This window comes from Microtus pennsylvanicus, chromosome 1, assembly GCF_037038515.1.
Source record: "Microtus pennsylvanicus isolate mMicPen1 chromosome 1, mMicPen1.hap1, whole genome shotgun sequence".
NCBI lineage: Eukaryota > Metazoa > Chordata > Mammalia > Rodentia > Cricetidae > Microtus > Microtus pennsylvanicus.
Genome location: NC_134579.1, coordinates 153,324,781 through 153,351,109, shown reverse-complemented (window position 1 = coordinate 153,351,109; position 26,329 = coordinate 153,324,781). Strand labels below are relative to the sequence as shown.

The following is a 26,329-nucleotide window of genomic DNA, read 5'->3' as shown; positions in this document are numbered from 1 at the left end:
TGGGGGGAAGGGGATGGACAAGTGTACCCTACCTGCTTATAGCCTGCGGAATGGGTGTGTGCACGTGGAGAGGAGGGAGGGGACATCTGTCCGGGATTCGGGGGGGGGGGCTCGTTGCTCCTTTAAGCTGAAACCCCGCCCCTTGGTCGTCATGGCAACGCCTCTCCCACCCCCCCACCCCCCACCCCCAGCTTCTACATTTCAGCAGGTGCCGGGAGTCGGAGCTCCCGCCGCCGCCCGTGCCTGCGGCTCTTCGTTGCCCCTGCCTTCTGCTCTGACCCCACCCGCCTGCTCCCCCTTCGGTGCAGCCGGTGCCGGGGTGCTGCTTCCTACCCTGCTCCTCTCACCGTTAGGTGCCTCGCCCCTGTCCTTCCCATCTCTGAGTCTGCAGAGTCTCCCTTTCCCGTCCACCTGTTTCCTCAGAAAAAGGACCAGATCGTGGTCCCTACTGCGTTCCTGGGGCCATGGCGGGTCTGGGCCCCGGCGGAGGCGACTCAGAGGGGGGACCCCGGCCCCTGTTTTGCAGAAAGGGGGCGCTGAGACAGAAGGTGGTCCACGAGGTGAAGAGCCACAAGTTCACCGCTCGTTTCTTCAAGCAGCCAACCTTCTGCAGTCACTGTACCGACTTCATCTGGTGAGGGAAGCGGACTGGGGGAGAGGGCTGGAGGAAGAGGGGACTTGAGGGTCAGTCATGTCACACCGGTCCCTAAGCGATTGAGCAGAAAGGGGCTGTAGCACCCATTTTTGGGCTCAAGGGTGTGTGTGGGGGGTGACGCCTAGGTTCCTGGGTCTGAGAGAGGAGGGACTGGAAGCGAGATTCCAGGGTCCAAGGGAAAAGGAGCTGGGACTAGAATTTCTTGGTTCTAATAGAAAGAGATTGAGACTCACACAGACACCTGGGTGAGGATGGGAAGCCGCAAACCTATGACTTGCAAAGGTGGGAGGGCCCTGGTACCCCTCTTTGCACTGACCTTAGATCCTTGATTCTTCCAGGGGCATTGGAAAGCAGGGCCTGCAATGTCAAGGTAAGAGCTGAGACCTGGACTCCTGGGACCCCCGAGGGTGGAGGCTGGGGCCTCACAGCTGAGGCGGCTGACACACGTGTTCTGTGGTCCCCAGAGAGGCGCGGGGGAGCCCTGGGCGGGGGGTGTGGCAGAGACACAGCCTGTGGTGGGGAGGAAACTCTGATGGCAGGGCCATGGCGGAGGTGGTGCTGGGGGCCCCTCCCTCGGCCGGCTCCAGGTGGGGACAGATATTTGGAGAATCTGTTTCCATGGGAACAGAGAGATTTGGAAAAGGGGAGATGAAGGGGGGGAAGGGGCTCGGAGATGCAAAGTCAAAGCCCCCCCCCCGACTACCGTTGCCATGACAACACCATCCATCCCTAAAGCAGGGGCAGGCCGGGTGGGGTCACTAATGGGCGGGTGGGGGCCGGGCGAGGGGGGCGAATCCTAAAACACCAGCTGCCACTTGGCTGAGAACAGAGTGACTCAAGGTGGGGGGCGGGCCGAAGCAGCGCCCCCAGACTCACTTCTGTTCAAGTTGCTGCTCTCTGCTATGTCTAAGGATTTCTGTTTCTCTTCAAAACCCGTCTCTCTCCTTGCTTTCTTCTCTCTCTCTCTCTCTCTCTCTCTCTCTCTCTCTCTCTCTCTCTCTCTGTATGCGCACGTGTGCGCATGGAGGTTGTGTCACTGTGTTTCTCTGTCTCTTTTTGGCTTCCTTGAAGTCTATCTCTTGGGGTTCTGCGTCCTGCTCTCTGGGTTGTGTCTGTCTGTCTCCATGTGGTCCTTGGTCTGAGTCTCTCCTCTGCCTTTTTTCTCTATTGGACTCTATGTGGGAATCCCTCTTTTTGTGGTCTTCTGTGGGCTGAAATGCCTGGCTCTGAATTTGTGTCTATGGGGATCTCTCCCTGCCTCTGTGTCTCTTGCATTCTCATCTCCAGTCTGCAGCTTTGTGGTCCACCGCCGATGCCACGAATTTGTGACCTTCGAGTGTCCAGGCGCTGGAAAGGGCCCCCAGACGGACGTGAGTGCCCAGACACCTGGTTCCTCCTCCTCAGGCCATGTCCCCGCCCTCACCCCCTCGGCGTCCGTCCCAATTTCTCTTTCTATTTTTAAGGCTGGGAGGGGAGGGGGGCTGGAGAGATAGGGGGAGCTAGTCTGGCCCAGATTCCTTGCCCTTGGCCTGAAAAGGGGGACTGAGAAGGGGGCCTGGAAGAGGCTGGGGACACAGGTGAGGGCATAGAAAGGAAGCAGGGCTTGAAGGGACCAAAGTCATTGAAAGGATGAAGTTGTAATTGGCACGCGCGCACACAGACACACACAGACACACAGACACACACAGACACACACAGACACACACAGGAGAGAGAGAGAGAGAGAGAGAGAGAGAGAGAGAGAGAGAGAGAGAGATTAATGCCCCAACCGAAATAGTAAAATAGGCAGAGAGAATCTCAGAAGATGGACAGAGATGCAGGAAAAGAGAAATTTGAAGTCGGGTATCATGGCACAAGCCAGGTATCCTAGCACTTAAGAGGTGGAGGCAGAAGGATCTGGAATTGAAGGCCAACGTTGTCTCCATAGCAAATTCCAGGCAAGTCTGAGCTACATAGGACTTTTCTGAGGAGTGTGTGTGAAATAGGAAGTGGTAGAGATGTTTAGATGTCTAGGGAGACTCAGAGAGACCCCACAGTGCACAGAAACTTTGCAGATCCACAACCATCTCGCGCTGTTCCTCTGCACAGCAGTGTTGATAAGCACAGTCAACTCTGGGCACTGGTTTCTTTCCTCTTCTTCACTTTCTCATCAAGCCAATGATTCTGTTAAATGGAGCTGTGACCTAGCAGAGACCAGTGGAGCTGTCTGTGGTAATGGAGATGTTTTCTTTCTATGCTTGCCATCAGCAGCATGCAGCTGGCATGAAACAGGGATGCTGTGAGGAAGAGAAACCTAAACTCCGTTTTGCTCAGATCGATTTCAATTTGAACACCTACATGGCTGAACGGGGTAGCGTCAATCTAGACATTTCCAATCTTACGTTAGCGGTTCAACGGAGCTTGTTTCTTCCCAGAGTTTGGTACAGGGCAAGAGATAGTCATATGATTCATAGACAAGGAAGATAGCAATCGGGAAGTTGAGGCAGGAGGATCATGTGTTTGAGGGCAGACTGGGCTAAATAGCAAGACACTATTTAGCAAGACAAAGAAAAGACAGGAGGAAAGATTCACGTAGGTTCATGAGGCACCTGCCTACTTGTCAAGTAAAGAAAACAAATTTGCATAAAGAGTGTGACTACATAGAGCACATATTGAGCACCACTGTGTACCAAAGCCAGGGTGTGTTGTTGCCTGCCTGTGCACCTGCTTGCCTCCAACGCTAGCTGTGTCTTATGAGGTCCTGATTACATACATACTCATCAACTATTTTACACCCAGTGTAGGCTTGAATCCGTATAATTGCTCATAAGATTAGATTAGTTGCTTCTTCATCTGTTCCCATCTGAGCAGAGACTCTTGAACTAGAACACATGATCTGAATGCCAGTCCCTCTATGAAAGAGGAATTATCTCTTACAGTCTTTCTTAAAAAAAAATTAAATACATTTTAAAGTCTTTTCTGTTTCTTTGAGAGAGATCAAAAGTCTTTTTTGCTTCTTTTGGAGGTCTTGTTTTTGTTGTTTTGTTTGAAACAACATCTCACTATATAGCCCTAGATGGCCAGGAACTTGCTGTGTAGACCAGGCTGACCACATAAAATCCATTTGCCTCTGCTGCCTGAGTGCTGGGATTAAAAGTATGCACCACCATGTCCCATGTTTTTCTGTTTTTTTTTTGTTTTGTTTTGTTTTGGTTTTAGATAGGATCTCTCTATGTAGTCCAGGCTGCCCTTAAAACCCTATTCTACTGAGGACTCAGCCCCCCAAATGCTGAGATGACAGGTGTGTGTCGAAACAGCTGGCTTAATTACTTACAGTACATCTTAAGTTCATGGGCTATAAAGTGAGGTGAGAATTGTGCCTAATTACGGGGTCATTTCCTAGTATCAGTTGCATCAAATCCTTGGGATAGTATCTAAAACAGAGTAAGGAAAATATTGGATCATCAAGATGGCTGGTAAAGACATTTGCTGCCAAGGTTGGCAACCTGAATTTCATCCCTAGGGCCCACACAGTAGAAGATAGAATTCCTGCAAGCTGTCCTCTGACCCCCACATGTGTGCCTACACATGCACGCACACATGTACATGCACACTCACACGTGCGCGCACAAGTTCAAAACAGAAAACTAGGGACTAGAGAGGTGACTCGGTGGTTAAGAGCAATTGTTGCTCTTGTAAAGGACACAGGTTCAATTCCATACATTCAATGGTGGCTCACAACCATCTAGTTCCAGGGGATCAAATGCCCTCTTCTGATATCTGTGGACACCAGGCACATACATGTGTAGCATATATATACACATATATACATGCATGCATGCATGCATACATACAGGTAAATCCCTCATTCACATAAAATCATAAATCTAAAAGGTAAAGATAGCAATCTCACTAAAATAAATGAAAGCCTGAGAATATCTTCACTTTCCTATCTTTAGGATAATCTTTCCAATGCTTGCTCAGAGAAAGGTAAATCTGAGGCTGGGGCTGTAGCTCAGAAGCCAGAGCACCTGCCCAGAAGCCCTGGGTTCCATCCTTAACACTGTGTAAACTGTTCATGGCAAGGGATGCCTGCATCACAGTGGTAGAGGCGGGAGGATCAGGACTTCAAAACATCCTGAGCTACACAATAAGTTCCAAACAAGCCTGTACAAAGGACGGAAAGGAAAATCAGAGAGAGGGATGGTGAAAGGGAAGGAGGTAGGAAGGAAGAAGGAAGGGTGGAAGGGAGTAGGGGAAAGTAAAATAATTTTCTAAGAACCAGACATTACCCTGAGGGTGGAATGTGGGTGGGGAAGGTAGTGGCTGATGTCCTAAATTCCTGAATAATTGGGCACTGGGCATTTAATGTCGTTTTAAGACTAGAAAGAATGTTTATTTCTATTTGACAGAGAAGGATGCTGGGGCTCACAACTGGGAAATGAATTTGCTACCCCCCCCCAAATAATCATTCATCTGGGAAGTGACCTAGCTGATATTTGAACTCAGAGCTCTTCAGGGCCAGCAATAAAACCACTCCTAATAACCACAGCACCACAATAACTGCTGTCAGACTAGCGGCAGTGGGCCTGTCCCACATACTAAGTTCTGCTGTGAGTCTCCCATTAATCTCGTCAGGCCCTCTGGTGCCTGCTGTAACTGATTCTTGTCTCACATGGCGCCCGGTGAAGGCAGCCTGGAGGGAGGCAGCAAGCAGAGGACCTGGGGCTAAGGGTGGCTCACCTGTCCTCGGAGAGCAAGTTGAGGGAGAGATGGACTCTGGGAGCTCTCATGCCACTTTGTGGCTAAGACCTTCCCTGAACACTCCTTTTTGAGTCTCCAACATCAGATTTTACTCCTTCTCATCTTCCTCCTCATCTTCCTCCTTTTTCTTCCTCCCACTCTTCTCTCTCCTTTCATGTTTTTCTCCATCCTGTTCCTTGGTTCTCTCCTCCCCTTCCTCTTCTTCATTTTCCTTCTTTCCTTCCTCTCCCTCCTCCTCATTCTTACCCTCCTCTTCCTCCTTCTCTTTCCTCCTCCTCTCTTTCCTCCTTACTCTCACCTCTTCCTCTTCCTCCTCTTTCCTCCTCCTCTCCCTCCTCCTCACTCTCACCCTCCTTCTCCTCCTCTGTCTTCTGCTCATTCTCATGCTCCTCCTCTCCCTCCTTTTCTCCCTCCTCCTCATTCTCATGCTCCTCCTTTCCCTCCTTTTCTCCCTCCTCCTCATTCTCATGCTCCTCCTCTCCCTCCTCCTCACTCTCACCCTCCTTCTCCTCCTCTGTCTTCTGCTCATTCTCATGCTCCTCCTCCTCTTTCCTCCTCCTCTCCCTCCTCATTCTCACCCTCCTCATCTCCTTCTTCCCATCCTCCTTCTCTCCCTCCTCCTCCCCTGCTGTCTCTTTCTTTCCAGCTCCCCCCCCCCCCCGCTTCTTTTTAAAATCCTGGGATCAAACCCAGAGTCTCATGTATACCAGACAAGTGCTGTATCACCGGGCAACACTCCCAGCCCCTTTAAAATGTTAGACAGGGTATCACTAAGTTACCCAAGCTGGCTTTGAATTCTCTGTGTAGCTTAGACTAGCCTTGAATTTCTGATCCACCTGTCTCACTTCGAGAATAGCTGGGATGACAGGCTTATGCCACCAGGTCCCTACCGCTGCTTCATTTTCCTCCAAAACAGCCATGGACATTTGTCTTACCATATTATTTATTTATTATTTACTGCACTTACTATTCCATCCCCCTCCATTAGAAAGAAAAGAAAAGTGTCAGGTGACGAGTGTTTTCATTGTTCTTATTTTTTTAGATAGGGTTTTGAAGCTGCTCCGCAGCTAAAGGATGCTAAAGGATGATACCTTGGATTCTTGACCCTCTGGCATGAACCACCACACCCAGTTTATGGGGTGCCGGGGAGCAGAGGATTCCATGAAGGCCAGACAGGCATTTCATAGCGCTAAATCTCCACATGACAGATTTTTAGTTGCATGTATTCTCTGCTGGGCTTGACACACAGCAGGATCTCGGTGAATTCGTGTAGACTGAAAGGAGAGAGGTGGAGCAGAAAGCCGATGGATAGCGAGGCCAAAGGAAGAAAACTGAAAGGATGTTTCTCTGACTGGGGACACTTCTTTGTTGGTAGTTCTATCCAAGCATGGTGGTCCATGCCTACTACTATCTCAGTTGGAGGCTGGAGGATCAGGGGCTCAAGGTCAGCCTCCACTACATCTTGTTTAGGGCTGGCCTGGACTACATGAAACCCCATCTCATGGCTGGAGAGATGGCAAAGCAGTTTAGAACACTTGCTGCTCTTGCCAAAGCATCTGAGTTCCGTTCCCATACCCGTATTGGCAAGTTCACACTTCATGTAACATCAGCTCCGCGGCATCTGACGCCCTCTTCTGGCCTCCACCTGCACTTGCATTCCCGTGCAGACGTGTGTAGGCAAAAATAATAAACCATTTTTTAAAAAAAAAATCACCTCTCTTAAGATTTCAGGACCCAACCCTATTTCCCTAAATGGCTCTTCTCTGCCCCCCAGGACCCTCGCAACAAGCACAAGTTCCGCCTGCACAGCTACAGCAGCCCCACCTTCTGCGACCACTGTGGTTCCCTCCTCTACGGGCTGGTGCACCAGGGCATGAAATGTTCCTGTGAGTGTGCCAACCAGGACGTCTGTTGCTCTAGCCCAGATCGGGGACTAGGGGGCGCTCCTTCTTCAGCCACAATGCAACGTCTGGGTGGAGGGGAGATTTAAGGGGGAAACGGTGAGCGCCTGTGCCTGAAATACTAACTCCAGTTTTGTCCCTCCAGGTTGCGAGATGAACGTGCACCGACGCTGTGTGCGCAGCGTCCCCTCCCTGTGCGGCGTGGACCACACCGAGCGCCGTGGACGTCTGCAACTGGAAATCCGGGCTCCCACGTCAGATGAGATCCACATCACTGGTGAGGACTTGCTTCCTCAGTAGCCACGCCCTCAACCTAGAGCTGAGGCTGGCTGAACTCACCTGGGGTGTTCTCAGTGGGGAACCAGCATACCACACCCCCACAGACACTGCCCACATTTCTGACACCATCCCCACTGGGCTCCATCTATCCAGTCCCTTTCTAGCAGAAGACCTGTCTTCAGCCATTGTCTTCCAGCTGTGATCTCATGTAGCCCAGGCTCATGTCTGTTTGAGAACTAGATATGTAGCAGATATGCAGGAGAGACTGGTCTCTAACCTGTGGCCTACATGGCTCTACTTCCCTAATGCAGATATGCAACACCATGCCAGGCTTTGTGTGTGTGTGTGCGCGCGCGCTCACGCGCTAGTACTGGGGATTGAACCTAGGAATTCATCGTGCTTATCAAGCACTCTGTCATTAAACTATATCCCCACTCTCATCCCAGATTTCCAATTAGTGGCCATTGAGAGGGCAAGATGAGAGGCTAGATCTGACTTATCAAGCAGTCTGACTCCAGACTCCTGAGTTCTAGTGAAGAAATACGCCGATTTCTGGACACATGCTCCAGACAACAGGCCTTACGTCCTGGATATAGGTGGTAGAAAGATAAATCCTAGAGAAAGGAAACTGACCTTAAATTCTGTTTTTAAGAATATTGATTTTAGATGTATTTATTTTCTATGTGTGAGTGTTATGCCAGAATGTATGCGTGAGCACCATGTGAGTACCTGGTGCCCATAGAGGCCAAAAGAGGGTGTCAGATCCCCTGGAACTGGAGCTATAGTAGCCAACCACCATGTAGGTGCTGGGAACCAAACTTAGGTGTTCTGCAAAACAAGTACTCTTAATGACTGAGCCATCTCTCCAGCCTCTATTACTTTATTCTTTATATTTTTTGAAGATTTATTTATTTATTTATTATGTATACAATATTCTGCTGGCATGTATGTGCCAGAAGAAGGCACCAGATCTCATTACAGATGGCTGTGAGTCACCATGTGGGTGCTGGGAATTGAACTCAGGACCTCTGGAAGAGCAGGCAGTGCTCTTAACCTCTCAGAAATCTCTCCAGCTCTCTCTTTTAAACATTCATTTATCTATCAGGTACACGTGTACATGTATGCACTGTGTGTTACAGCGAATGTGTGCAGGTCAGAAGACAATGGGAAGAAGTCATTCCTTCCTGCCATATCAGAGGATCAGGATTGGTGGCCGGCACCTTTACCATTTAGCTGTCTTGCTGGATGTGATCCTGCATTCCTAATCACTGGCTGTGGGAGGGCTGGGAGCTATTTCTTGGATCTCTAACTCAAGAAGTCATCTTTCCTTGCCTTCTACCTTCAGTTGGCGAGGCCCGGAACCTCATTCCCATGGACCCCAATGGTCTGTCTGATCCCTACGTGAAACTGAAGCTCATCCCAGACCCTCGGAACCTGACGAAACAGAAGACGAGGACTGTGAAAGCCACGCTGAATCCCGTGTGGAACGAGACCTTCGTGTTGTGAGCTCTGGGGCTGTGATGACAGAGGAGGATCTGAGAGTCCCAGAGTGCTTGGGGGCAGGGTATTAGGGTAGAGGAAGTCTCTAATAAGAGACAGGAGAAGGTGGGAGACAGGAATGGAATGATCGAGGAGGACAGGGGAGCTGAGAGACAGGTCTCTGGCTATTTACTCCCCCTCAGTGCCCTACATGTCAGAGTGAGAATATCAGAGGAGAGACAGAGTGAGGACAGGACTCTCAAGAAGCAGGCAGAGGGGCTGGAGAGATGGCTCAGTAGTGAAATGTGAGTACTACTCTTGGTGAGGAACTGGAACCTCAGCACCTGCATGGCACAGCCACTTGTAATTCCAGTTCCAAGGGACCTGGTGGTCTCTTCCGGCCTGTACAGACACCAGGCACACACGTGGTCTATAGGCATGTGCCGGCAAAATGTTCATACACATTCAAAATATTTAAATTGTTAAGGAAGCAGTCAGAGAGAATGAGCAGGCAGGATGATGGATACACAAGTGCTCAGACAGGCAGTCAGAATATGTGAGAACAGAAGAGAGAGAGAGAGAGAGAGAGAGAGAGAGAGAGAGAGAGAGAGAGAGAGAGAGGTCCAGAGAAGAGTTCAGAAGTAGGGTGGCACAGAAAGAGAAGGACAGAGGGACAGACAGACAGAAACAACTAGGAAGGTCAAGAGGCTGGGCATAGTTGTGCATGCCTATAATGTAACTCAACTTGGGAGCTGAGGCAAGTTCAAAGCCAGCTGGAATAATATAGAGAGGCTTTGTTTCAAACGAATAAACAAAAAACCAAAAGAAAGAAAAGGAGTGAGGGAGAGAGGAAGGATAGAGAGAGAAGAGAAGGAAAGAAACAAAGAGGAGAGGAGGAGGGGAGTGACAAGGACAGAAAGGGAAGCCAGGACATGAGGACAGACACCCTGTGAGGAGGAGCACAGAAAGTCAGAGTAAAGAGAGAAAAGGGCCAGAGAACTGATGGGAATGGACCAAGAATTTGAGAGGAATGGAGAGAGCTTGTGATAGCTATGTTTATAAACGGTGACAGTAGGGGAGGCTCTCTGAGGGTCAGAGATGGGAAAACCTCCAGTGCCTGGGGTAAAAAGAAGTGGGGAGCCATGGCTTTGGCTCCTCACTCTGCTTCCACCCTTCCCACAGCAACCTGAAGCCAGGGGATGTGGAACGCCGGCTCAGTGTGGAGGTGTGGGATTGGGATAGAACATCCCGAAATGATTTCATGGGTGCAATGTCCTTTGGCGTCTCAGAGCTCCTCAAGGCCCCTGTGGATGGATGGTGAGGAGCAGGGCTGGGCTGGTGGTGGACCTGGGTGTCACCTTCTCTTTCCATATGTGGTCTCTCTTTTAGGCCACCATCTTTTCCCCCTTTATCTTCCAACATAGCTCCTCCCCTTTCTCCTCTTCCTCCTCCTCTTCCTCTTCTCTCCCCTCCTGCCTCTCCCCTCTCTCCGTATCTCACTCTTTCTCTCTCTCCATCTCTGTGTCCGTCTTTCTGTGTCACTTACCTCCCTTTGGATGTCTTTGCCTCTCCCATGGGTGCCCTGCTTCCCCCATCCCTGCCCGGCCCTGGTCTCCGTCTGTATGTCAGGTACAAGTTACTGAACCAGGAGGAGGGCGAGTATTACAATGTACCGGTGGCCGATGCTGACAACTGCAGCCTCCTCCAGAAGTTTGAGGTACCCTGACCGACTGACTGGCTTCCCCCAGGGGAGCCCAGCCCAGCCTCCCCATCTTCAGAGCTGGCTTTGCCCTCTATCCCTGGTAGATCACTGGGACTGGGACTACAATTCCCAGAAGACTCCAGGGCTCCTTCCTCAACTTTTCTTAGGGGTCTAGGCCACAGGGTCTCATGGGAATTGTAGTTCTCCATCCCCATGACTTTGGGGTATTAGGTGCCCCTTTGGGCCTTTGCTCTAGGGCAATTATCTATCTCTAAAGGGGTTCTGACTGTGACTTTTCTTCTCCTCCAGGCCTGTAATTACCCCTTGGAATTGTATGAGGTGAGTATCACTCATTATCTTCCTGATTCCTTTCTTCAATTTTGCACACATAAGTTGACCACCTACTTTGTGTTTGTTGAATAATATCAGTGACTACATGAGGTAGGGCCACCATCATAGGTATTTGAGTTCAATTACAGGTCCTGAAGTCTTAGTCTACCCTGAAGAGTGAGCAGTGAGTGAGGCTTCTCCTTGAATTGGCCCTTGAGCTTTGTGTCTCTGTAGTGAGGACACTGTTCTCTTCATTCACTCATTTGGTCATTGAACACTATTTCCTGAAGCATGGTGCCAGCAAAGAATCAGGCCATTCCCTAGGGCTCCTCTCTAATGAAGGAGGCAGCTTGAGACATCAGAATGGGGATGTGTTTGATGGTGAAAATAGCTTCAGGCACCAGGGAACCGGCATAGTCTGAGAGTCAGGACAACTTCCTAGAGAGTGCTGATGGGTGGGAAGAGGGAAGAATGCAGGGAAGGAGGCAGTGTGACTCTTCCCCTCCTTTGCTCTTTCAAACAAACAAAAAAAGGACATTTCTGCATACAAGGCAAGGGTCTAGTCCCTGGGGATCCCTATGCAGCCAACAAAACAGTCCTTCCTTCCTCCATCCAACTCACCCATGATGTAAGTCATGATTCTGGCCTAGTGGTGCCTGCCAGCTATCCTAGCTACTCCGAAGGCTGAGGCAGGAAGTTCGCAAGTTCATGCTTGCCATCTACAGAATGAGTAGACAGCCTGAGCTATGGAGTGAGTTCAAAGACAGCAGGGTAAATTAGTGAGGCCCTGTCTCAAAATGGAAAGTAAAAAAAAAAGAAGGGGGGGCTGAAATTATAGTTTAGCAATTGAATTCTTTTTTTTTTTTTTGTTTTTCGAGATAGGGTTTCTCTGTGGCTTTGGAGCCTGTCCTGGAACTAGCTCTGTAGACCAGGCTGGTCTCGAACTCACAGAGATCCGCCTACCTCTGCCTCCCGAGTGCTGGGATTAAAGGCGTGCACCACCATCGCCCGGCAGCAATTGAATTCTTTTCTGGAATCCACTAATGAGGGACTGGGGTATGACTCAATGGTAGAACCCCTGCCTAGAATCCCCCAGTGAGGGGCTGGGGTGTGGTTCAGTGGTAAAGTCCCTGCCTAGAATCCTCCAGTGAGGGGCTGGGGTGTGGCTCAGTGGTAGAGCCCTGCCTAGGATCCCCTAGTGAGGGGCTGGGGTGTGGTTCAGTGGTAGAGCCCTGCCTAGAATCCCCCAGTGAGGGGCTGGGGGTGTGGCTCAGTGGTAGAGCCCTGCCTAGGATCCCCTAGTGAGGGGCTGGGGTGTGGTTCAGTGGTAGAGCCCCTGCCTAGAATCCCCCAGTGAGGGCTGGGGTGTGGCTCAGTGGTAGAGCCCCTGCCTAGAATCCCCCAGTGAGGGGCTGGGGTGTGGCTCAGTGGTAGAGCCCCTGCCTTGAACCCATGAAACTCCAGATTCAGTTCTCTTACTATTAAAAACTAAAAGTGCATGACAGTATGTTAGGAAGTCATAAGCGATAGGGAGCACAATGAGCACTGAGTAGCATTGGGAATTCTGTTGTTAATACTGCAATCTTCTTCGAGAAGCACTGGGAATTCTGCTGATAATAATGTGAGCTTGCAGTAAGAAGATTGCCTGAGAAAGGGACTGTTGGGCAAAGATCTAAATGAAGCAAGACAAAGAGTGCGGATCCCCAGAGAAGGGTCTTGCAACAGAGGGAGGGGCATGTGTGAGCCCTTGAGGTAGGAGCCAGGTAGGAGGGCTGGGAGCAACAAGGACAGTGAAGTTTGGTCAAAGGATGTGGGGGAAGGAAAGGAGATGGCATCAGAGAGAATGCTGTGTCATTCCTCACAAGGATGTCTGATTTTAAGCCAAGCAAAAATGAAGGTTTCTGGGCGGAGCTATGTTGTATCCTGAGATAATTTAAATATTAAACTGGGTGTGGTGGCACATGCCTTTAATCCCATCATCCTGGAGACAAAGACAGGTAGATTTATGTGAATTTGAGGACTGCCTGGTCTACACAGAAACTTCCAGGCCAGCCAAGGCTACACAGTGAGACTATCTGAAGAAAAGGCGGTGAGTGGGTGGGAGGACTCATATAACCCAGGATAGCCTCAAAATCACTATGGAGCTGAGACTGGCCTTAAATTTCTGATCTTTCTGTCTTCCTCTCCCTAGTGCTGGGGTCACAGGCATGTGACTACCATACCCAGTGTAGACTAACTGCTTAGTCCATGAGTACCAATGATTAGTATGACTGTGTGTGGTGTTTTCCACAGCTGTCTCCACAACCAGTAAGCGCACATTAGTGTCACCAATGCAGACCTACTATGTGACATACCAGGGCTGCACAAAGAAACCCTGTCTCGAAAAACAAAGTCCCCGAGAGGCCTGGAGATAGAGCTCACTTGCCTAGCTTGTTCAGGCCCAGTGCTGGGTGAAAAGGGGCATGCTGGGTACTGTTCTAAGCGATTTGCGGATGTTAATCACCAACTCTTGCTAACTCTATTGGAAATTACACCTATTACACTTACATTATAGATGAGGTTATAAAGCGATGCCCTTGGTGATTGGGCCCCAAATTCAGAAGGTCAGACTGCACCTCTGCATAAGAACACATCCTGTAGGAACTGCTTCTTGAATCCAGGTTAGATGGCTTGTCTGTGTAATCCTAGCACTTGGGAAGCAGAAGCAGGCAGATTGAAGACCTCAAGGCACATGGCAAGTTTGAGGCTGGTCTGGGCTACATGAGATCTTGTCACACAAAAATGCAAATACTCCTACTTTCTGTCTCTTTCTGTCTTTGTCCGTCCGTCCATCCGTCCATCCGTCTCTCTATCTCATATATGTGTGCAGTTTTTCTTGAACCTGGCTCTGCTCCAGGCGCTGTGTCTTGGAGAACAAACAGACTGCCCTGTAGGATCTCCCAGGGAGTAAGGAGACAGTCACACTGATGGGGAGTTGCTAATTACTCCGAGCCACGCAGGAGCTGTCCATGGTAGCCAGGGGCCTCAAGAGAGGTGTCTGACCCTGCTAAAGCCACCAGGAGACACCTGCGAAGGAGACACTTGATTCTGGTCGAAAGGAGGAACAGATTGCAGGAGATGGGACAGGACAGCCTTTAAGAAGACTCGGTGTCACCTCCCGAGGCTTTGAGGGGAGACAGAGGACTAGGCAAATGAGGCCAGGGTTTATATCATGGAAAGAAAGCGAGGGGAAGAGAGAAGAAGGGCACTCAGGACCGATCAGAGCCTGGTTTTGAAGCTGCAGGGAATAAAATCTTAATACACGGAAGCCGTTAGAGGCTTTGAAGGCAAAGGGAAGATATGACCTGATTTATTTATTTTTAAATTGGTCCTTCTGCCTGCAGAGCAGAGAACATATCAGAAAGAATGGCAGTGGATATAGAGGGACCCATGTGGCAGCTGTTGTAGTTCAGTCATGGGACCCCCAACTCTGCTCCCCCCTCGAGAGGTGGAGGCACGGAAGGATGAGAACACTTCATCACCAAAACTCAGTGTTGTCCCCAGACCAATGTCCTCAGGCTGTGTCCCCTTGGATCTCCTTTCAAGTCTAAGTTCTCAGGCCCTATTTCCAGAAAACCTGGAAATGAGACTCAGGTGGTTTTTTTTTTCTTTTTTTCTTTCTTCTGATCCCTCAAGGAGTTCTGGTTTAGTGGCTAACAGGTGCAAATCTATAAATGTGAATTCTTTGGATCTGACTAGGTGTTAGTTAAATAATATGTCCATCAGCTATGGAGAATCCTGCCTTCCCTCGCTCCCTCACTCCCTCCTTCCCTTCCTTTTCTCTCCTTCCCTCCCCTCTACCCCCCCTCTACTATCTCTTATCTTCTGAGACAAGGTCTTGTGGCAGCCCGGACTGGTCTTATGCTCTCCATTCTCCTTCTTCGGGTTCCCTAGTGCTGGGATTACAGGCGAGCATAGCCAAAGAATGTTCTTAACCTAACACAGAATGAGGACAATGCTGTTTTCTCTCCATTCTGTCTCTCTTGGTCCTTTTCATTTGGGGGTGTTGTGTCCCGTGGGGACTTCTCTAGGTTCTGACTGTCTCTGAATCTCTCTCTTCTTTCTCACAGAGAGTGCGGATGGGCCCTTCTTCCTCCCCCATTCCTTCCCCATCCCCCAGTCCCACGGACTCCAAGCGATGTTTCTTCAGTGCCAGCCCAGGACGCCTGCATATCTCTGACTTCAGCTTCCTCATGGTTCTAGGGAAAGGCAGTTTTGGGAAGGTTAGATTCCTGGGATTCTGGAGGGAGGGGAGGAGGCCTGCAGACAGGTTGGATTTCTATTCTTTAGGGAGGAAGTTTGGGGGGGGGGATGTACTAGGCTCCTGAGTCCCTAAATGGAGTTAGGCTAAGATTAGATATCTAGGGGCTGGAGAGATGGCTCAGTGGTTAAGAGCACTGGCTGCTCTTCCAGAGGATCCGGGTTCAATTCCCAGTACTCACACGGTGGCTCACAGCTCTCTATAACTCTGCACTGGCTGCTCTTCCAGAGGACCCGGGTTCAGTTCCCAGTACGCACATGGTGGCTCACAGCTCTCTATAACTCTATTTCCAGGGGATCCAACACCCTCACAAGGACATGCAGGCAATCTGAATATTTCTGCTACATACTGGGCTGTTAACCAAAACTGGGCCGCCACCAAAATAGCAAAGCAGATAAAGGCGCTGGCCACCAAGCCAGACTACCTGAGTGTGATTCTCAGGATCCATGTGGCAGGATAGAGCTGACTACCCCAAGTTGTCCCTGACTTCCACACACTCACTGACACTCATATCCCTCCCTGTAGCAAACATGCCAGCACTCTTCTGAAGGGGAGCAGACACAACTGCAGAATACCCGGTCCTCTGGGAGAGGAGGAAGGGGCTATCATCCTGTCTTCTGTATGAGGAGTGGTGCATGTCCCTGCGGTCTTGAGTTTCTCAAATGGACTGGTCCTTTCGGACATCTGTTTGTAGGTGATGCTGGCAGAACGCAGAGGTTCTGATGAACTCTATGCCATCAAGATCCTGAAAAAGGATGTCATAGTCCAGGATGATGATGTGGACTGCACCCTAGTGGAGAAACGTGTGCTGGCACTGGGAGGCCGAGGTCCCGGAGGCCGGCCCCACTTTCTCACGCAGCTTCATTCCACCTTTCAGACACCGGTGAGGAAGGAGGGATGGGGGTCATGGTTCAGAAGGCTGAGTTCAGGGAAAGGCAAAAAAACCCCTTGTGATCTGAGAGGATGTGGCCAGTGCTGAGAGATGGCTCTCTGGGTAAGAGCGCTGGCTTCACGAGTGTGAGGGCCAAGTTTGAATCCCAGTCCTCACTTAAGAAGTCAGATATGGCTGTGCAGTGGTGGCGCACACCTTTAATCCCAGCACTTGGGAGGCAGAGGCGGGTGGATCTCCGTGAGTTCGAGGCCAGCCTGATCTACAGAGAGAATTCCAGGACAGGCTTCAAAGCTACACAGAGAAACCTTGCTTTGGAAACAAAACAACAACCAACCAATAACAACAACAACAAAATGAGGATACAGCTGTGTATTCTGTGGCCTCAGCATTGCAGGGGTGGGGGTGGGATGGGGGTGATCAGAGACAATAGGTCCAAAGATAGCCAGGCTTGTCACTTTGGTGAGCTTCCAGTTCAGAAAATGACCCTGTCTCAAAGCAATAAGAGAGCTAAGAGACACCATTACTGCCACATGGGACACATGGGTTCACACGCCCTCACACTTACATGCATGTAACCACACTTATAGATCACATATAACTACGAATAAATTGTTAAAATGAATAAGTCTGGAGGTGATGCACACCTTAAATCCCAGCACTCAGGAGGCAGAGGCAGGTGGCTTTCTGAGTTGGAGGCCAACCTGGTCTTCAGAGCAAGTTTCAGGACAGCTAGAGCTACAATGTGAGACACCATCTCAATAAAATAAAATAAAAATAAAGAGATGAATGAGTGATCTGGAAGGATGGCCCAGCAATGAAGAGAATGGGCTGCTCTTGCAGAGCTCCTAAGTTTGGTTCCCATAGGTACCAGATGCACAGTGGCTCCTAACCACTTGTAGCTCTAGCTCCAGGGGGTGCTGATGCTCTGGTCTCTGGGGACCCCTGTGCTCATATGCACATACCTGCTCCAATACCTAATTTAAAATCATTTTAAAAATTAATTTTATTTATTTTTAATAAAATTTTTTTTTGATGTTTTTGAGACAAGGTTACTCTGTGTGGCACTGGCTGTTCTGGAACTCACTCTGTAGACCAGGCTGGCCTGGAATTCAGAGATCCATCTGCCTCTGCCTCCTGAGTGCTGGGATTAAAGGTGTGTGCCATCGCCTCCCATAAATTTAAAAATGAATGAATGTGGTCCTACAAGAGGGATCCAGTGGGGTGGGGTTGCTGGTGCCATGCAGGGCATGGTCAGAGGACGAAATCTGAGTGGGTGTGGTCTGAAGCTTTGTGGTTTCTGTGAACTCAATTTCCAATGCTTGTAGTCAGTGTTCTATGGCTTTGAGCTGAGAATAAGTTAGATGGGAATTTTTTTTTCCCTTGAGACAGGGTCTCGTGTATTCCAGGTTTGTCTTGAACTTGCTATTTATAGAGGATGAGCCTGTTGATGCCATGCTGGGGATCGAACCAGGGCTTTGTGAATGCTAGGCAAGCATTCTACCAAACAAATTGTATCCCCAGCCCTTAGTGATGTCTTCTAATTGGACATGCCCAGAATGGTTGGGCTTCCAGGGTGAGCTCATTACTTTTGGATTCTGACTGAAGTATGAGTCACAAAAGGGAGTTTCCCTGAGACTGAGGGATTAAACAAGAAGTTAGGATCCTCGAGGCTTGGGGAGGGTATGACTTCACTTTCCATGGTCTCTGACCAAGCAAAAATTAATTGCAGGCAATTGAGTGTAGTGGCCTACATTTGTCATCCTGGCCCTTGGGAGGCTGAGGCAGGAGGATTGCCATGAGCTTGAACTTAACCTCAGAGTGGAGATCCTATATAATAGTAGGGGCTATGGCAGGGAAGTGGTGGCACATTCCTTTAATACCGATACTTGGGAGGCAGAGGCAGGATCTCTGTGAGTTCAAGGCCAGCCTGGTCTACAGAGTGAGTTCCAGGATAGGTTCCAAAGCTACACAGAGAAACCGTGTTTCGAAAACAAAACAAGGAAACAAAAACAATAGGAGAGATGGCTTAGTGGGTAGGAACGCCTGCTGTGCACACGTGAGGACCTAAGTTTGAATTCCCATCACCCATGTAAAAAGCCAGCTGTGGCTTCATGAGCCCCTGTACCACCAGTACTGTTGGGGTGGGGATGGAAACAGTGTCACAGGGGGTCTTTACTGGGTGCCACCTTAACTCTGGGTTCACTAACAGACCCTGTCTCAGGGAATAAGGCAGAGAGTGATTGAGGTGTGCATCCTGTTTTCTCTGACCGCATACATGCACACATACACATATGTGCACACACGTCTACAGTTTCCCCCTAGAGAAATAAAAACTGAGAGCTGCAGAGAAAGCTGGCCACCGTTGGTCTCAGACAGCCAGAGCTACACTTGCGTGTGGCTGCAGCATGAGATTTAGTGTTCCTGGATTTCAGTCCAGTCCTGTGGGTCTCTTAGAAAATCAGGTAATCAGAGTAACAGAGACAGGGCTGCGGAGATTCTGAGGTGGCAGGGTTAGAATCTAAGAGCTTGCCTCTGTGTTTGTCCAGTTCCTCTGGATTACTGGCAGAGTGAATTGGGAGGTTTCCATGTCTGTCCCAGGTGGGCAGGAGGAAAGAGCTGTTCTTAGACGGCTGTGTTAGATCCCTATATTCCCAGCACTTGGAAATCAGAGGCAGAAGGATTATGAGTTCAGGATTATCCTCAGTTACACAGTGAGTTCAAGGCCAGCTTGGGCTACAGGAGACCATCCTTGTCTTTTTATTTGTATGTTTGTGATACAGGATTTCTTTGATTTAGCCCTAGTCATCCTGAGACTTGCTCTGTAGACCAGGCTGATTTCAAACTTAGAGATTTGTCTGACTCTGCCTCCCAAGTTCTAGGATCAAAAGCATGCACTACCACTGACCTTGTCTTTAAACAAACAAACAAACAAAAAATAGTTTGAGGCTGGAGAGATGGCTCAGTGGTTAAGGGCATTGCCTGCTCTTCCAAAGGTCCTGAGTTCAATTCCTAGCAACCACATGGTGGCTCACAACCATATGTAAAGAGGTCTGGCGCCCTTTTCTGGCCTTCAGGCACATACACAGAATATTGTATACATAATAAATAAATAAATATTAAAAAAATAGTTTGGAGCTAGGGAGATGACTAAGCAGTTAGAGACACCGCTCTTGCAGAAGACCCAGGTTCAGTTCCCAGCATCCACATGGTGGAATCTCCGGGTCCTTGGCATCGATTGATTGTCCTCTTCTGACACTCAAAGATACCAGGTGCAAATGTGGAGACATATATACATGTAGGCAAAACACTCAAAAAAATAAAAAAAGGCGGTTGTGGTCCAGCCCTTTAATCCCAACTCTTGGGAGGCAGAGGCCGGCAGAACTCTGTGACTTTGGGGCCAGCCTGGTCTACATAGAAAGTTTCAGGACAGCCAGAGCTACACAGAAAAACCCTGACTCAAAAAACCAAAACCAAACCAAATCAATACAATAAAACTTTTCTGTCCAGGTGTGGTGTGTCCCTGACACTAAGCCACACCTACTGTTCCTCAGGACCGCCTGTATTTCGTGATGGAGTACGTCACCGGAGGCGATTTAATGTACCACATTCAGCAGCTGGGCAAGTTTAAGGAGCCCCATGCAGCGTAAGTCTCAGCAACAGTGAAGGGAGTGGGAGGCGGGAGGGGGTGGTCTTGTCACTGACCTTCCCACTTCCCATGTGCTCCTCCAGATTCTATGCTGCGGAAATTGCAATAGGCCTCTTCTTCCTTCACAACCAGGGCATCATCTACAGGTCAGTAGCCCCAGCACTTTCCTTGGAGCGAAAATATGGATGCCATTCCAACACATAGCTCTGGATTGCTGAATGCTAGTTGCTTTGGGCTTTGCATCCCATTGTTGTTCTAAATTGCACCACAAGGGGGTTGGAAAGATTGTTCAGCAGAAGACAGAAGTCAACTGCCTATAACTCCAGCTCCAGGAGATATGACATCATCTTTTTGTTTGTTTTATTTTTCGAGACAGAGTTTCTCTGTGTAACCATGGCTGTCCTGGAACTCACTTTGTAGACCAGGCTGGTCTTGAACTCACAGAGTTCCACCTGCCTCTGCTTCCTGGTACTGGGATTAAAGGCGTGCGGTACCACCACTCAGCCATGACATCCTCTTTTGCATCCTTCCCCAGGCACCTGGACACACCCACACACAATTTTTGAATCTAACAAAAGCAACCTAGGGACACCGGGCAGGAGTAATGCATGCCTTTAATCAAGCACTCGGGAGGAAGAGGCAGGTGGATCTCTGTGAGTTTGAGGCCAGCCTGGTCTACAGAGTGAGTTGCAGGACAGGCTCCAAAGCTACAGAGAGAAATCTTGTCTCAAAAAAAACCAAAACAAAAATCAAAACAAAACCAAAAACAAGGAGGGGAAAAGTTTGGTTTGGCTCACAGTTTCCATCACTGAGGAAAAGTCAAGGCTCTTCACACCCACAAGTAAAGGTAGAGAGCAATGAATTAATTCACGAAGCTGGTGTCCTGCCTAGAGTGGTTCCACCCGCAGTAGACTAGGTATGCCTGTCTAAACTAAAGTAATCAAGGAAGTCTTGGCAAATATGTGCACTGGCCAACCGGCTCTAGGCAATTCCCTCACTGAGAGTCTCTTTCTGGAGCTAGTGCATTGTATCAAGTTGACACGGAACGCTGACCATCACACTACTCTTTCGCAATTCTCCCTTGTACTCTCACCTTCCAGGGACCTCAAGTTGGATAATGTGATGCTGGATGCTGAAGGACACATCAAGATCACAGACTTTGGCATGTGTAAAGAGAATGTCTTCCCTGGGTCCACAACCCGAACCTTCTGTGGGACCCCAGACTACATAGCACCTGAGGTAACCCTGAGCCTGCTGCTCTGTGAACATCTCTCAGTGGGTGCAATTGTCTAGTAGTCATAGGAGACAAGGCTTGTCCTTGGTTTGTGGGAATCTTACCAGTCCCCATCTATGGTTGTCTCCACCACTGCCTTGAGTGGAGAGACACATAGGCTGAGTACTTCAAGTCACGGAGCTGGTCACTTTCATGTTAAGAGCAGAAGCAATGTGTTCACACATGTGCTCAGTGCTCAGCCCATACACCTTTTACTATTCCTACACTTCAGGCTTCCCTGCCTAGGGAATGGTACCACTCACAGTGGTCTAGATCTCCCTCCTTCAAGCGGGTAAAGCCAGCAGAACTAGAGGATGAGTAGTGTACAGGAGTAGGATCGGCTTGTAGGAGCGTGAGTAGAGCATGCACTATTCCCAAGTGGAGAAGGTGGAGACTATTTCTAGTATATTCTGAGTGGGAAGGCCTGAGAACACTATGCCTGCTGTGAGGCTTTGTCTCTTCTGTGTGCTGGCTGGGTGGGGCTTACCCTTTGGTACGGAATTGAATGGCAGCTCGTTGATAGTACATGTAGCTTTGCTGTTGAATTTTAAGGAACTCTTTCCATTTTTCTAGTGTGTGTTTGTATAGTGACATGTATATGCATGTTTGCATGTGTGTGGGCACATTTGTGCAGGCATGCAGAGGCCCAGGGTTATGTTAGGAACCCTCCACCACTCTTCTGTTTTATTCACTGAAGCAAATTTTCTCAGTCAAACCCAGAGTTTTCTGATATAGCTAGTCTCCCTAGCCAGCTTGTACTAAGGGTTCCTTGCCCCCACCTTCCAAGGCTGGAATCACAGATGGGTCACTAAACCCAACTGGCATTTATGTGGGTTCTGGGGATTCAAACTCTCGTCCTCACACTGATGTGGCAAACAGTTTTAACCACTGAGTCATCCCTATAGCTCACCGTCTTTATTTTTTGCTTCCTTCCTTCCTTCCTTTTTTTTTTTTGAGACAAACTTTTTTTGTGGTTTTGTTGTTGTTTTGTTGGTTTTTCAAGACAGGGTTTCTCTGTGTAGTCCTGGCTGTTCTGGTTCTTGCTTTATAGATCAGGTTGGCCTCGAACTCCCATAGATCTGCCTGCTTCTGCCTCCCGAGTTCTAGGACTAAAAGTGTGTGCCACTGTGACTGGCCTAGATAGTTTTTAAAATATTAAGTTTATTATTACTTTGTGTATGCATGGGTATACATGTCACAGCATGTTTGTGGGGGTTATAAGAAAACTTTACAGGGCCTGTTCTCACCACTTAAAAAAAAAGTATTGCATTTACGAGTGTGTGTGTGTGTGTGTGTGTGTGTGTGTGTGTGTGTGTGTGTGTGATAGGTAACATATGGAGGTTTCTGGGGATCCAATTCTAGCCATCAGGCTTTATGTGTAAAGGGCCTTTTTATCTGCTGTTATCTTGCCAGCCCTTAGGTAGCCTTTATATCTGACCGCAAAGGAACATTGCACGTATATAAACATCATTTCCTGGATTTTCCAAAGGGTGGAGCTCTTGCTAAAATATTCAGAGTGGAAAATATTTGTGTCAAAAACACTTGAAATAGGTCAGGATCCAGAGAGAGAGAGGCCAGAGGAGTTCTGCACATCTTAAAGTAGCCACAGCCAGGCACAGTGCCACATATCTGAATTCCTAACACGCAGGAGGTGGAGGCAGGAGAATAAAGAGTTTAAGGCCACCCTTCAATACATAGTTCAAAACTAGCCTGAACTGCGTGAGACCCTGTCTCAAAAAATGTCACTCTTTACTTTCTCTTTTAGATCATTGCCTATCAGCCATATGGGAAGTCTGTTGACTGGTGGTCTTTTGGGGTCCTGCTGTATGAGATGTTGGCAGGACAGGTAAGGGGAAGTGCGGATGTGTTGACTTGATTACATTGAGTGGATGCTCCTTTTTGGATGGCATGATTCTTGAAGGAAGTGGAGTCCAGTCTAAGAAAACGTGCTAGTAGTGCTAAACCGCAGGAAGCTGGGGCAGGACAGCGCTGTCCACGGTCCTGAAACATTGGCTTAGCCCTGTCAGTTGGCTTTTGTTTCATCTTTTTCCTGTGGACCTCTTTAGTGGTCTGATGAACCATATCACCACTCCCCAGAACAAAGTGATATCCATGGTATGAACATGGGAAGGATGTCTTTAAATTCAAAAGATTACTGTGTGTGTTATTATATGCCTATAACTTCAAAACTTGGGAGGTGGACATAAGGGGATTAGGAGTTCAGAGTCATCGTTAGCTACCTAGCCTGGCTAAATGAGACCCTGTCTCAAGACAAACAGATAAACAAGCAAACCTTTACTTCATATCGCACTTCCTAACCATGGAAGACTGAACACTTTCAGTGAGGGTAATTGTTTCCAGTCTTCCCTGCAGCCTCTCCTTCTGTGACTCTCTGTCCCTCTGTGTGTGTGTCTTTCTCCTTCCCTACCTCTCTCATTAGATGACATATTTCCTAATTAACACTCCATTGATTTGCATAGCAGAAAAATACAGGCAAACAGTAGAGAGATACACAGAATTGGAGCATGTGTGAGAGGCGATTGGAGATGAAGGTGGGATAGTTTTCTAGGTTTTTCCCAGGGCAGTTGTAGAGGTGCATTATCAGGATGCTTTTGTTTGAAGTGGATAATAAAGAGATGCAGCCTCGGGAAAGGCAGTCTGTCAAGCCCTGACATTATTCTCCCTATGTTTGTAGCCGCCCTTTGATGGGGAAGATGAGGAGGAGCTGTTTCAAGCCATCATGGAACAAACTGTCACCTATCCCAAGTCACTTTCCCGGGAAGCAGTGGCCATCTGCAAGGGGGTGAGAGCCCCAGCTCCCAGCTTCTTCAGATCCACAACCCATACACCCCAGTTTCCAACTCTTTTAGGAATAGGTTCCTATCTCTCAAACCTCTTTACGGCCATCTGCTGCAAAAGTTGGCTGAACAGTAGTTTGCCACCTTGCTGTCATTCCAAACCAACGTTGGCTTCTACTTAATCATTTTTTGCAGTACCCACATCCTGGCACTCTGTGGGGAATGCCGAAAGGGAAAGGCCTGTCTTTCCAGAGCTGGATGGGTCAGATTACCTCCAATTCCTGTGATTTTTATTTTTTAGGGATCTTGATGAGTCGCCCAAACTGTGAGCCCCAAGCCCCAGTTTCTTCTTCCTTAGTTGGCACAGAAGATCCAGAGGAGATCTTCTATTTCCAGCGCTCTCTCTTCTCTCTCTCTCTCTCTCTCTCTCTCTCTCTCTCTCTCTCTCTCTCTCTCCTCTCTCTCTTCCCCCCCTCCCTCCCTCCCTCCCTCCCTCCCTCCCTCCCTCCCTCCCCCTTTGGGATTTTTCTTATTTCTCTTTTATTTTCTCTGATCCTTAGACCACCACACTTGATTTTTAAGGTATTTTAAATTACATTTTTTTAATCTGTTGATTGTGTGTGTGTGTGTGTGAACACACACGCATACCATAGCACATATGTGGAGTTCAGAGAACAATTTTAGGAAGTCATTTCTCCCTTCCATCATGCGAGTCCTAGGGATTGAACTCAGTCATTTATCAGGCTTGTGACAAATCTTTACTCAGTGAGCTATCTGGCAGCCCCTCTCTGTGTGTCTTTCTCAGTTCTTGACCAAGCACCCGGGAAAGCGCCTGGGCTCAGGGCCAGATGGCGAACCTACCATCCGGGCACACGGCTTTTTCCGCTGGATCGACTGGGAGAGGTTGGAGAGACTGGAGATTGCACCTCCGTTCAGACCACGTCCGGTCAGTTGCCCTCCCAGCTTCCATCCCTGGGGGTTGGAGTTCCCGACCTTCAATACCTGTGTGTGTGGTTGTGGGGACCCTTCTGCAGAGATGCTCCCAAAAGGAGTATCAGAGACTACGGGGGTGTGCCTAGGTTCTGATTATCAGAGCTTAATTTTCCATCCGTTCATATCACAGTGTGGACGCAGTGGCGAAAACTTTGACAAGTTCTTCACACGGGCGGCGCCAGCATTGACTCCGCCAGACCGCCTGGTCCTAGCCAGCATCGACCAATCGGATTTCCAGGGCTTTACCTATGTAAACCCGGACTTCGTGCACCCAGATGCCCGTAGTCCCACAAGCCCAGTGCCCGTGCCTGTCATGTAATCTCACCTGATACCACTAGGTGTCCCCAGTGCCCCCCTCCGCCACGTCGGCTGCAGCCCCTCCCTGCCTCTAGTCCAGATTCTAGGTCCCGCACCCCAGGCTCTGGCCTCTTTCCCGCACCCCAATGGGTTCTAGATGCTGTTCCCAAGCATTGCTGGCATTTTAAACGCCATACAGTCTCTAGAGCCTTTCTGTGCTCTAGATTCCGTTGTGCTGAGCCTGTTTCCCCTCCCCACCCCCAACATCTGGATGCTGTTCCCACTGTTCCCAGAAACCCCACTCTGTGAGGGGTTCTAGACTCCATCTTGGTAGTTTTATGCCTTCTCCCCCCTACAACACCCTGGGAGAAGTAGTCTCATGAGATTGCCTGCTCCAGACTAAGATGCCAGATCAGCCCGCCCGCATCCTTCAAGGCCCCTCCTACCTCCACTTCAGTTGTAGAGTTAAGTGGGAGGCTGGGCTCCGTGTTCCAGGCCACCTTCCTTCCACGCTCTGGGGATTCCTGGCATGCACGGAGGATTCTTTCCCCGACTGTTGTCAGTCAGCTTTTGTTCTAGACTTGTTCCAGAACCCATCACTGCTCACCTGCCCCCGTGCATGGCTCCAGCCTTGGTCGGAAGCACACCTCCCCATCCATGTCCTCGGCAGTGCCTGCCACTCTCTGGGACTTTTTTCTCCCCCACCCCCTTCCTTTAGCCTCTCCCACCCAGACACAGCTGCTGGAGAATAAATTTGGGATGCTGATGCTAAAATGTTTGGATGTTTTCTTGTAAGCTTGGGGAATGAAGGGGGTGCGGAGGTGGGCCGGCTGTACATAGAAACAAACATAGGGGGTGTGGAGAGAGATGGGGGAGAGAGACTGCACAGACCAGACCCGTAAAATAAAAGCGAAGACACCTTCGGCATGTGAGCGACATACAGAGACTGCTTTAAAGAAGCAGTCAAATACTTAATGAGAAAGAACACCCCTTGACTATTAATTGTGTCAGCAAATGACCGACCCTCCACCCAGATACCAT

General features: G+C 49.1%; 1 protein-coding gene across 1 annotated transcript; it reads left to right on the top strand.

Moving 5' to 3' along the window:
• Nucleotides 1-178: 178 nt before the first annotated feature.
• Prkcg (protein kinase C gamma) lies at nucleotides 179-26,062 on the top strand. Its single transcript, XM_075942850.1, has 18 exons — nucleotides 179-634; nucleotides 994-1,025; nucleotides 1,943-2,025; nucleotides 7,173-7,284; nucleotides 7,445-7,576; nucleotides 8,924-9,080; nucleotides 10,240-10,374; nucleotides 10,687-10,774; nucleotides 11,069-11,098; nucleotides 15,199-15,351; nucleotides 16,084-16,272; nucleotides 19,833-19,924; nucleotides 20,011-20,073; nucleotides 21,028-21,166; nucleotides 22,966-23,046; nucleotides 23,896-24,003; nucleotides 24,804-24,944; nucleotides 25,122-26,062. The coding sequence occupies exons 1-18, from the start codon at nucleotides 465-467 to the stop codon at nucleotides 25,308-25,310; spliced, it is 2,094 nt and encodes a 697-aa protein (XP_075798965.1). The 5' UTR covers nucleotides 179-464; the 3' UTR covers nucleotides 25,311-26,062.
• The last annotated feature ends 267 nt before the right edge of the window (nucleotides 26,063-26,329 follow it).

Bases quoted from the DNA above. Each gene is read 5' to 3' on its own strand.
- Prkcg (XM_075942850.1), top strand. From the start codon at position 465: ATGGCGGGTCTGGGCCCCGGCGGAGGCGACTCAGAGGGGGGACCCCGG. The intron at 9,081-10,239 runs GTGAGCTCTGGG...CCCTTCCCACAG, and splicing joins TGGAACGAGACCTTCGTGTT to CAACCTGAAGCCAGGGGATG. The intron at 16,273-19,832 runs GTGAGGAAGGAG...ACTGTTCCTCAG, and splicing joins ATTCCACCTTTCAGACACCG to GACCGCCTGTATTTCGTGAT.